This window comes from Gadus chalcogrammus, chromosome 21 (genome assembly GCF_026213295.1).
Source record: "Gadus chalcogrammus isolate NIFS_2021 chromosome 21, NIFS_Gcha_1.0, whole genome shotgun sequence".
Lineage (NCBI taxonomy): Eukaryota > Metazoa > Chordata > Actinopteri > Gadiformes > Gadidae > Gadus > Gadus chalcogrammus.
The window spans coordinates 3,240,732-3,253,076 of NC_079432.1; the positions used below are offsets into that span (position 1 = coordinate 3,240,732).

At 52.2% G+C, this 12,345-nt stretch overlaps 1 protein-coding gene across 1 annotated transcript in view; it reads left to right on the forward strand.

The window, feature by feature from the left end:
• The window catches only part of mthfd1l (methylenetetrahydrofolate dehydrogenase (NADP+ dependent) 1 like), a 69,237-nt gene that overhangs the window by 23,644 nt on the left and 33,248 nt on the right, over window positions 1-12,345 (forward strand). Inside the window, exons 20-24 of the mRNA XM_056581216.1 lie at window positions 1,607-1,718; window positions 8,181-8,320; window positions 8,460-8,501; window positions 10,362-10,465; window positions 10,940-11,117. Coding sequence (XP_056437191.1) covers window positions 1,607-1,718; window positions 8,181-8,320; window positions 8,460-8,501; window positions 10,362-10,465; window positions 10,940-11,117 — 576 coding nt within the window. The remainder of the gene's footprint in view (window positions 1-1,606; window positions 1,719-8,180; window positions 8,321-8,459; window positions 8,502-10,361; window positions 10,466-10,939; window positions 11,118-12,345) is intronic.

Genomic DNA, 12,345 nt, shown 5'->3' on the forward strand with positions numbered 1-12,345 from the left:
GGAAAGAGTGAATAGGACACGCATCTGAAGTCACGACGTGCGTGACATCGGCCCACTTTCCGTTGGGACAGAGGAACGGTGTCAAAGATGTTTCCCACAATGTGACAAACCTCGGGCTGTGCCAAAGTCTGCCCCTAGTTCAATTTTTTTTCCCCCGTTACTTTTTCGCTCCATTCGCCGGTTGCCACATCCTGATTCACCCTGGTGACGTTAAACCTGACTGCCATTCTTCGACCTGCGGTTTACAACCATCAAGACCCCGGTTGGTTTATGTCACGGCATTACAAAGCCCTGGTTTTATGATTCAAATGGGTGTGTTTTTGACCTACTGTTTCTGTACTGCCCGGCTGGATTACTACGATAGAAATCAAAGTCCCCATTACTTGATGGCTTTAATACCTCTCCTTTTGCTGGGGTTCAGCTCGTATCAAAGCCAGTTTCCCCCTCCTCAGTTTGTCCGTCTTGGCCCGCTTGGCTTCGTATCAAACCCAGGGGAGGCGGATGCTGCTTGGTGCTTTGGGAATGGTTTAGTCTTCAAGTGCCCACCACCTGCTGCATTATGCAGGCCGGATCCTCAGGCCAGCTAATGAGTTTAGCTCAGGCCTTTCATGCCCTGTTGCACAAAGGGTTTGTAACGCATGAAGTAATGATTATAGAAAACAAATAACTACAGAATAAACGTAACATCCTAATGAGTATGAGTTAAAAAAAAATGTGAACATCAATTTTAGAAGGATGAGATCCGAGCAGTCTGGACAGTAGTGAAGGTTTTAGAAAACGTCAACAAATGTTATCAAAGCCCCTGTCACACTCGAGCATCCAATAGGAAAAAAAAACTCTGGAAAATCATGTCTGCCGGAAGGTGCCTACATCTTGTATTTTATATATTTTAAGTGTTGAATAACTTTCTAATATCTTGTCAAATATGTCACAGAAATATTCTGCAACACTTGGTCAGAGCTGTTTAAAAAAAAAAAAAAAAAGATTTTGGCCTTTTAACTTGCCCTATTCAATAGGATCAGGTTGCGATTGTACGTTTTTTTTTTTTATCTATTTCAACCGATCTTGTTAGATGGTAACATGATCTTATTAAAACAAGTGAATCTTGGCAGTCCTTGCAGGAACCCATTTTGGAGAACTTTATCCCCCAGTAAAAACATTTGGAGGATTAAGGCCTAAGCAAATCACTGCCATTTAGGAAGCCTCATCATGTTGACCATATTTTACGGCCAAGTACTACACCTTTAACCCGAACCCGGTGTTCATCCAAACAAGCTGTAGTCCACAGGGCTCTACCACTTGAGTATTGAGCCTGAGGGCTTTGCAAGGAAGGGAGACTGAGAAACACAGGAATGTTCGCTTTGTGTCTAAAGGACCCCTTGGCTGTTCATTCTTTGCCCACTTATGTATGTGTGTGTGTGTGTGTGTGTGTGTGTGTGTGTGTGTGTGTGTGTGTGTGTGTGTGTGTGTGTGTGTGTGTGTGTGTGTGTGTGTGTGTGTGTGTGTGTGTGTGCCTGTGTGTGTGCCTGTGTGTGTGCGTGTGTGTGTGTGTGTGTGTGTGTGTGTGGTTGACGCGTTTGTGTGTCTTTTCATATCATTGTTACAGGGTACACCAGTATTTGTCCACGCCGGGCCCTTCGCCAACATCGCCCATGGCAACTCGTCGGTGCTGGCCGACAAGCTGGCTCTCAAGCTGGTGGGACGCGACGGCTTTGTGGGTGAGTTCGTGAAGAATGTCGATTAAAGAATAGAAACGAATGTACATACTGACGCGGGCCCCTGGCAAGATGGGGCCAGGGTCTCAGTCTGGGCGTCTTGACACACACAATGGACCCCGAGATATCAAACCCAGTCACACACCATAATGGACCTGTGTCTCCTGCCGTAAACTCTGGTGCACCTCGTTTCGCTACTGAAAACCTGTGGTGGTCGCCTGCTTCTTCTGGCCGTGGTTGTAAAACCCTCCGGTCCCTGGTTGGGGTTCTAGAGCTAGGCCCTAACTGAGTGACTGTGCTATTTGAACTATTCTGCTATCGATGTGGTTCTAGAACTCTTCTCTACCTGGTTGCAGTGCTAGAGCTCTCCTCTAATTGGAGGTTGTTCTAGAGCTCTCCTCTAATTGGAGGTTGTTCTAGAGCTCTCCTCTAATTGGAGGTTGTTCTAGAGCTCTCCTCTAATTGGAGGTTGTTCTAGAGCTCTCCTCTAATTGGAGGTTGTTCTAGAGCTCTCCTCTAATTGGAGGTTGTTCTAGAGCTCTCCTCTAATTGGATTAGGTTCTAGAGCTCTCCTCTAATTGGATTAGGTTCTAGAGCTCTCCTCTAATTGGATTAGGTTCTAGAGCTCTCCTCTAATTGGATTAGGTTCTAGAGCTCTCCTCTAATTGGATTAGGTTCTAGAGCTCTCCTCTAATTGGATTAGGTTCTAGAGCTCTCCTCTAATTGGATTAGGTTCTAGAGCTCTCCTCTAATTGGATTAGGTTCTAGAGCTCTCCTCTAATTGGCGGTGGTGCTATACCTCTGTCCCTGGCTGTGGCTGGAGAGCCGACTGTCGATTGGCTCCCGTCTCCAGCTGCCCAGGCCTTACACCTGGCCGGGCAGGAACTTCCTCGGAAGTGCCTGCAAGATTGCACACACAGAGGGGAGGAGGAGGACGAAGGGAGGAAGGAAGCAGATGAATAACTCCTTAAGAGCTCCAGGAATGCCTCGGAGTAAGGCTAATCCCCTCAAGGCGAAGGCCCGCCCGCCCACCCCCTCCTAGCGGTATCGCTCCATCTCCCCCCCCCCCCCCCCCCCCCCCTCTCTTCATTCACGTCGACCGCCCAGGAATGCGCGGTATGTGTGTGTGTTTGGAAGAGTTCTGGTTTGAAGAAGTGGTCTTTTGGTTAGGGTGTCTCGTGTGTGTGTGTACTCCCTGGGGGCGTGGCGTCCTCGTCTCGGTCGTGCCATGTGTTAGACAGAGTGCGTGAGCGATGCGTTTCATATCTGGGTGTTTTTTGTACACGGGGACAGAAGAACGAGGAGAACGGTCGACGCCGCGGTCGAGCGTGGCTTCGCTTCCCCTGTCACTGCGGGGGCTCCGGGGAGGGGCGACGGCGCAGCGTTGGGTTTCACAACACGGGGGAGGATAAACACTGGGGTGGGGGGAGGGGGGAGGGGGGAGGGGGGAGGGTGGTATGTGCACTGTTGGTTACCTGCCTCTGAGGTTACCTCCTCTTCCACCTTTGAGCAGCCATGCTGCACGGTTCCTCCCCACCCCTCTGTCTCTCTGTCCCTCCCCTCCCCTCTCTCTCTGTTCCTCCCTCCGTCCCTCACCCTATCCCTCCCCTGCATCCCTCCCCTCCCCTCCCTTCATCCCTCCCCTGCCTCCATCCCCTCTCTCCCTCCCCTCAGTCCCTACATCCCCCCTCTCCTCCCTCCATCTCTCCCCTCTCTCCCTCCCCTCAGTCCCTTCACCCCTTCCCTCCCTCCCTCCCGTCCCTCCCCCGCTCCTTGGTAGAGTAATGGCGGCCGGGCCCCGGCTCACCACGACTCTCTGTAATGTTGATCATTCACAGAATCCAAACGGTGACCCAGCTCAACGATATTTCATGTTTTCCCTCCGCCTGCGCTGCCGCCTTGTCCAAACACCCGCGTCCCTGCTCGACTGAGCCTGTTTACCGCTAAGTCAACGTACCGGGGGCTCGAGTCAATACTCCTTTCCTCGGTCAATGTTACGGTACGGTCGCGGCGCCCCCCCGTCGCTACAGTGTTCGTGTTTGTGTGGCGTTCCCAAACCGCTCGCGGCCACTGAGGACCCTGAACTCTCAGTGAACCCGGACTTCACACACACACAGAGAGAGAGAGAGCGAGGTGTGTGTGTGTGTGTGTGTGTGTGTGTGTGTGTGTGTGTGTGTGTGTGTGTGTGTGTGTGTGTGTGTGTGTGTGTGTGTGTGTGTGTGTGTGTGTGTGTGTGTGTGTGTGTGTGTGTGTGTGTGTGTGTGTATACCACCTCCCTTCCCACTATTAGTGCAGGGTTCTTCAGCTGTGTGTGTGTGTGTGATTCCAGAGCTGGAATCCAGCTCTCCAGATTCTACAAATGTTTGAGGAGTAGGGGGGAGAGAGAGAGAGAGAGGGGCCGGGGCCCGGCCAGGTTACCCATTAGGGAATGTGTACTGCATGCCAGATGTGTGAGATTCCTGCATCCTTAACAGGCCGGGCCCGCGATAAGCCCCACCTCCCACATCTCCGCCCCTCGCGATAAACAGTCCAGAGCGCTGCGCTTCCCACAGGGCCGTCACCCGAGACGCATACCGCAGCGGGGCTAAAGACGCCCGGATCCCCCCGGCCAAAGGTGGCTCAGCGCCCCAGAGGTGCAGCCCCGCCACCACCACCACCGCCTCGGTGGTGGTGGTGGCGGGGCTGCACCTCTGGGGCGCGGAGCCACCTTTGGCTTTGAGGAGGCGTCCCCACGCAAACGACCCCTGGGAACCGGAACTGGGAGGTTCCGGTTCTTTTTTTTTTACTGTGTTTCAGTGATGTCAGAACACAAGTGGGCGTGTCCACCTAGGGGATCGACGGATAGATGAGCAACGTTTGCTGCGATCCACCGGGTAGGCTGGTGGACCGGTCTATGCAGCGACGTACGTCTAGGTGGACACGCCCACTTGTGATGTCACTAAAACACAGGGAAAAAGGTTGAGGTTTTCAAACGGCTCTTGTCGGCAAATCCCACTCACCCCTTTAAAAAGACGATGCTCCCCGGCTTCCTCCCACACCCCCGATGGGTCGTCTTTGTGGAGGTGTTTCTTAGAAAGGGGGCGAGACTTCCTGTTGTTTTCGCGCGTCGTGCCAGGGAAAGGGTTGGGTGTGTGTGAGGCGAGGGAAGCGTGCACACGGCCTGGGTTCCACCCTGCTGTGTTATTGTTTGGGCTGGCGGTGGCGCTGACACCAGGACTCTGGCCGATAGTTACCTCTCGACCCCACACCACCCCACCCCCCTTGGCTGTCCTCCCGACCCAATGGTCCGGACAATTGAAGCCACACACGCCCCCCCAAGATAAACACGTAAGCACGTACGCGCGCAAATGCACAGGGAAACGCACAAACACAAACTCGAGCACACACTAACACAGACATACGCACACACACACACACACACACAATGGGGAAACAAGTGGTTCCCATTAGCACCCGAAAGGCTTTAAGATTCCTCTTTGTTTCATTTGGGAGGGTCGGGGTCATTAAATCAAACACTACCTGACGTAGTACCCTCTCATCACATAGTGACTACCTCGGTTCTCTCAAACACACGCGGTCGGACTCCATCTTAGCCTTCCCCAACCATGCATCCAATAAGCGCTCTAATAAAGACTGAGACACATGTCACCGGCCAGGCGTCAGTGTCTGTACTGGGAACAGTGGGAGAGAGCCTAACAAGACCCTCTCATAGCCCTCTGCGGCCAAACGGACGCCTCGGACACATTCCTGGCCTCTCTTCCCCGGCTCCACTTGTTGCTGGCTGATCTAAAACAGGCGCTGTTCTGATCCGGGGCGCCCCGCCCGAACGCGCTCCAAACCGCACACTGCGCCTGGTTCACGTCAACGCCGTCGCTCAGGCCCAGGCCGGGCTCGGCCCCTTTGGACTGCCATCGCCTCGTCTGGCGCTCAGCACGCCCCCCAAACCCTCTGTTAGTCCACCCTGTACCTTTTTGTAATTTGTTCACCCTATTTTTGATTCCATTATATCTTGCTCTCTCGCTCTATTTCTCTGTCTGTCACTCTCTATCACTCTCTCTTTGTCCCCCCCTCTCTTCTGTCTCCCCCCCCTCTCTTCTGTCTCCCCCTCTCTCTCTCTGTCTCCCCCCTCTCTCTCTCTCTGTCTCCCCCTCTCTCTCTCTCTCTCCGTCTCCCCCTCTCTCTTTCTCGGTCTCTCCCTCTCAGTCTGTCCCTCTCCCTCTGTCTCTCCCTCTGTCTCCCCCCCCTCTCTTTCTGTCACCCCCTCTGTCTCTCTGTCTCTCTCTGCTCCCATATTGGATTCATTTCTCCAATGTTTGTTTGTTTCGCTCTTTTGACACCATCTGTTGGTCTGTCGTTCACACCATGTTCAGTCCCTGTTTAGTGTTGAGCTTCATGTGTACAAATCTCATTTAAATGTTATCCTCTTCACACAGTATCAAGTTTAACTCGATGCTCGCCTGTCATCAACGTGATACACGTTCAACGCCGTAAAGTCAAACCATTCATGGTTCCAGTGAATCATCTCGCGTCTGGCATCGCAGCAATTCCACAGTACAAGGAATTTAAACATTGAAAATGAATTAGGGAACCACATGTTTTGAGCTTAATATTGTTTTAGCCGAAGACAAATTACACAAATCACTTTGACTTCAAATAAATGTACAGGCCTCATGCCTCAGTCAATAGATTAGAAGAACTACGCCCACCAAGAAAACCAAATTGAACCCCCCCCATCAATCACATTCATCAGCACATTAATGTTTCCTGCCCTGCTTCCTGGCATCGTGTCCTTATGAGGTCATTACAAACCCATTTTAAGCAGCTGAGATGGCGTTCTGCTCTCCTCTGACGAAGATGCATCCACACGTGCCACAGTTTGACGTGGACACAAGCCAGGTTTAATTTCCCCTTCATTTCAACCCCCACACATGACAGTACAACAGGTCAGACTGTCGCCTCTTCCCCTCGCCCTGAGATCCACATACCCTGTCTCACGGATCAAACTACACCCACAGAGTGGGCTTGCGATGGGGAAGATGATGTCATAACCGGCCTCTTGGTGCTGCAGAGACACAAGGATGGAGATAATGGATACGACATGAATCATGCCAGCAATTGAGAAAAGCTAGTTTCGAAATAGAATAGGGTTATGGTTATGCAACGCAAAGTATTCTCGTGTTATGAGTGGGGCGGGGGAATCTAGGTTATTCAGTACCGATCATTGAGAGCATTTGCTCTTGTTTCAGCTTCCTGCTTGCTCAATGTTTTCGTATTGAGCAATTCATTCAACAATAGCTTGTGTATTCAACGTACACAAGCTATTCCCGATGTTCTCCAGGCTTGGCTCTCCGCTCTACTCTGTTCAGGAGGTTGAGGTCTTGAGCAGGCCGTGTCGGAGGCCCTCTGCCTTCTTCGAGGAACTCTGTTTGAACCTTTGACGACCCATAATAAAGTCTGAGCTGACGGAGGGTCTCACTGTGTAGACCACCTCCACTCAGACGGCTAAACCCGGGACTGTGATGATCTCCGCCCGGAGCGCATGCCTGTGTTTACAATTCCTTGGTCGCCGTGACGTCAGTCTGGCTCCCAGCGGGAAGTTCGGCCCGTCCGCACGTGATGCCCCTACTTGACATTCCTGCGCACTTGACCCCCGCTCGGGTGGAATTCCGTACAGCCTTTTGTTTCAGGAACGCCCCACTTGACTGCGGTCGTAACCTGCCGTCCGTCTCGCTGAATACGGTGTGTACGTGCACACTCCCGAGTTAACTTTCATTGACTCGATTTTATTGTGCGTTCACCTCAAAAAGCGAAGCGATTATTCACACTTAAAACACTCGCAAGGAGGAGGCCGCCAATTCATTCGAAACCAAAGCCGAGATAACCACCAGTACAAGTCTTTACTTGTTGTCGAAGTACCAGAGAAGTCGGAGAACCCATCCTGTCATTGAGGGTCCACAATAACAGCTGGAGGCGCGCCCAGCTTTGGGCCTCGATAATATATATTATATGATATTATATTATTTACCCCAGCGCGTGATGGAGACGTTGTTCTGTGTGCCCCTCGGTGACGGAGACGTTGTTCTGTGTCCCTCGGGGACGGAGGCGTTGTTCTGTGTGTCCCTTAAGTGACGGAGACGTTGTTCTGTGTCCCTCGGTGACGGAGGCGTTGTTCTGTGTGTCCCCTCGGTGACGGAGACGTTGTTCTGTGTCCCTCGGTGACGGAGGCGTTGTTCTGTGTCCCTCGGTGACGGAGACGTTGTTCTGTGTGTCCCCTCGGTGACGGAGACGTTGTTCTGTGTGTCCCCTTGGTGACGGAGACGTTGTTCTGTGTGTCCCCTCGGTGACGGAGGCGTTGTTCTGTGTGTCCCTAAGTGACGGAGACGTTGTTCTGTGTGTCCCTAAGTGACGGAGGCGTTGTTCTGTGTGTCCCTAAGTGACGGAGGCGTTGTTCTGTGTGTCTCTAAGTGACGGAGGCCGGATTCGGAGCCGACATCGGGATGGAGAAGTTCTTCAGCATCAAGTGCCGCGCCTCGGGGCTGCGGCCCAGCGCGGTGGTCCTGGTCGCCACCGTCCGGGCCCTCAAGATGCACGGCGGGGGTCCCAACGTGAGTCCTGGGGGGGTCCCGGGTCAGGCGGGGGTCCTGGAGGCAACATGCAGCAGCACGGTGCTGGAACAGGAAGTAGAAGATTGAAGAACGACCTGGACATCGTTGTGACGCTGACCTCTTGTCTTTTTGCGTTCAGGTCTCTGCAGGGTCACCTCTTCCTAGAGAGTACATCGACGAGGTGAGACACACACACACGCACACGCACGCGCGCGCGCGCGCGCGCACCCACATAGACCCTTATATCTTCTCTTATACAACAACCAGCATAACAAAGTAATAAAGGGTCTAGTAATAAAGAGTAGTGTGAAAAATCCAACGACCTGGCGACCAGGATATGGACCCGTTGTCCCCCGTCTTCAGTCCTTCTAGAGAGGAAAACCATCTGGATTTGTCGACCATCGATTACAGGCATCGGCTGCGTCTTGTCTTCCACACACGGGCGTACTCGGACACACACATCCCTGTGGTTAGCAGCAGTGACCTGATTAACGGAGCACATTGAAGCTGTGTGTGTGTGTGTGTGTGTGTGTGTGTGTGTGTGTGTGTGTGTGTGTGTGTGTGTGTGTGTGTGTGTGTGTGTGTGTGTGTGTGTGTGTGTGTGTGTGTGTGTGTGTGTGTGTCTGGGCTCGTGTCCATATCTGGCATGAATCAGTGGTTTCACAAGCAGGTTCAGCTGAGCAAATAACGAAGCGTGGAGAAGAACAACCACACACACACACACATGCACACGTACGTGCACTACGTTAGGTATAAGTTAATTGTGAGTGGTGTAACCAGAACCAGAAGGACCAAGAGAGAAGGGATCCGGGAAGCCCATTTATTGGATCTGACTGGCCTGGTTGCTCTGGGCCTGTTGGCTGTGAGAGAGAGACACACACACACACACACACACACACACATACACACATACATATACATATATATATATATATATATATATATACACATAAAGACATACACACACACACTCATAAAGACACACACTCATAAAGACACACACACATAAAGACACACACACACATGCACATAAAGACACACACACACAGAGACAGACACACACAGACCCACACACTGACGCATACAGAGAAAGAGGCGCGAACAGACACAAACACAGATATACACACACAGACAGAGGCACGCACACAGATATACACAGAGACACACATTCTGACACACACACTCTCTGACACACACACAAACACACACACACACAAAAACACACTGACACACACACACACACTCTGACACACACACGCGCACACGCAATGACACACACACGCGCAGACGCACACTATTGGATTACTGTGGTCAGCAGAAGACCAGCTGCTGGAGAGTGCCGTGTGATTCGCCCCTGGCCCCCCGCCAGGGAGCCCTGCTCAATATTACATGGACGGCAAAGTTATTGGAGAGCAACACGCTTTGCACATGGCGGTCTGTCCGAGCGCCAAGCCCTCTACACAAGCACCGCATCAGAGGAACACGCTCATAACACAGATGGATTAATCATCCGTCCGCAAGCTGCCGGACCCGCCCGTCTCCGCTGCCGTCGAGCAGGCACAGGGTCGTAGATCTTCTGACCAGAGCTCTCCTGCTTCCTCTCCCTGGTTTCTCTTCCTGGTTGTTCTCTTCCCTACATAGTGTGTACACACACACACACACACACACACATTAACACACACACACACATTAACACACACACACACACATTAACACACACACATTAACACAAACACACACTGACACACAGACACTTTGACAAACATTGACACACAGCCACTTTGAAAAACACACACACACACACACACTTTGACACACACCAACATGCACAGTTTGCACACACTCTAACTCTCTTTTTTTTTTTTACGAGCGCTGACATCCTGTTGTGACGGCTACAGGCCTGGGGCCCGCGGCCGATGGGACTCTGCTCAAACACCTTGTCCTGTTTCCGGCTCCTAATGTCTTTTTTTTACGTTCTCTCCTCCTCCTCCTCCTCCTCCATCTCCTCCTCCTCCTCCTCCTCCTCGTCCTCTCGCTGCAGAACCTGAGCCTGGTGACGGGCGGTTGCCATAGCAACCTGAGGAAGCAGATCGAGATAGCGCACCTGTTCGGTGTGCCTGTGGTGGTGGCGCTCAACGTCTTCAAGTAGGAACTCAAAGAGCCCCCCCGCCAAGACCGACATACAAACACGCACACCTGCCAGCCAACACCCTTCTGTTGAAACCATTGATAAAAAAAAAGATAATAATAATTACAGTGGGTCGGGGTCCTACCTCACCTTTGACCTTACCTTGTTTCCTCTCATCGCCTAAAGAATAAATCCATACTCAAACATACACGGCCTCACTCTGGGACGGCTTGGGTCATCTGGGAACCGGAAGGTTGCTAGTTCGATTCCCCCCGGCTCCTCCTAGCTGAGCGTCGGGGTGTCCCTGAGCAAGACGCCTCACCCTAACTGCTCCCGGCGATCGGGCTCTCGCCTTGCATGGGCTGACGCCGCTGTCGGTTTGTGATTGGCTGAATGTGAGCCGATGCTATCAAAGCGCCTTGAGCGGCCACCGGTTAGAAAAGCGCAGAGTGAATGCATTCACGAGCGTCTCCCCTGACGTCCGTTCGCAGGACGGACACGGCGGCGGAGATCGCGCTGGTGTGCCGGCTGGCCCTGGAGTGCGGGGCAAGGGCGGCCGTCCCCTGCCACCACTGGGCCCTGGGGGGCCGCGGCTCGGTGGAGCTGGCCCGCGCCGTCAAGGAGGCCAGCGCCGCGCCCAGCCACTTCCAGTTCCTGTACGAAACCGAGGTTGGTGTGTGTGTGTGTGTGTGTGTGTGTGTGTGTGTGTGTGTGTGTGTGTGTGTGTGTGTGTGTGTGTGTGTGTGTGTGTGTGTGTGTGTGTGTGTGTGTGTGTGTGTGTGTTTCACAAGGGGTACGCCGGGCCTGGGTACAGTACCGGTACGGTAGAGCAGGGGTACTCAAATGGGGGTACGTGTGCCACTAGTGGTACTGCAGGGGTACTGCAAGGGGGTGCTCATGAAAAGGTAGATAAAAGAAGTGGTGGAAATGTGAAAACAAGGAAGGAGATTCTGTGAAAAAGAAAGCCCATCCAGAAACACCAAAATGTCCTCAGTTTTAGGAAGAATAAATTGTAATAGGAATAACCTCTACATGCTTTGACCCTCCCCTTTGCTAAATTGATGATTAAATTTAGCAAACACATTTGTTTTTGACTGCCTACTCATTCCTAACCATGAGCAAACGACTTCTAATCACCAAGTGTGCAGTAGAGTGATTCCATCTACAGGGACGTGGATATAAACGGCATCACAAGGTTGTGAAGCATGAACTAGTGGACGGATGAATTGTCGGTCTAGTCAATAAAGTCATACATTTCTAACCCTGGACATGCTCTCATGTAATCCCTGATTACCTATTTACCTAAGCAGTTGTTTTCAATGTAAAAGAAAGTACACTAAGCTATCGAGACTCTAAATCCCAGACGGGTGGACATCTCCAAGGTGTTCCCGTATTCCATTCACCTTCATTCAATCAAACGGATGCTTTGAGTGCCTTTTTACGTACCGCGTTCAGCCGCCATAAGCAGAAGGCATCTTAAAGGCTTTCCATAGCGTCTTCAGCGTTCAGACCTGATGCCTTTCCACCGTACACTCGGGACGCCCCTAGGTGCGCTCTTCTGACTCTTCCACGCAGCGCACTTAAAGGCTGTTTACCATCGCCTAGTTCCCCTCGAGTTTAGTTTAACGGCAGAGGAACCACAGGCAGCCAAGGTCAACCTCCCCCAGAGGAACCAGCACCCCTGATGGGCGTCCGAGCTGGGGAGGTATCCTCCTCTTAAACTGGGTCCGGGTCTCCTAACTGCCACTCATTAACTCGCCCCCCCCCCCCCCCCCCCCTTCGCCCCTGTGACATCGAGAGCCACTCTTTTACCGCTGCTTCATGGAACGAAAGGATGCATTTTACGCGTTCTTAAACTCAGGATGTGTGCCTCACGGCCTGATGAGATCGTATCAAG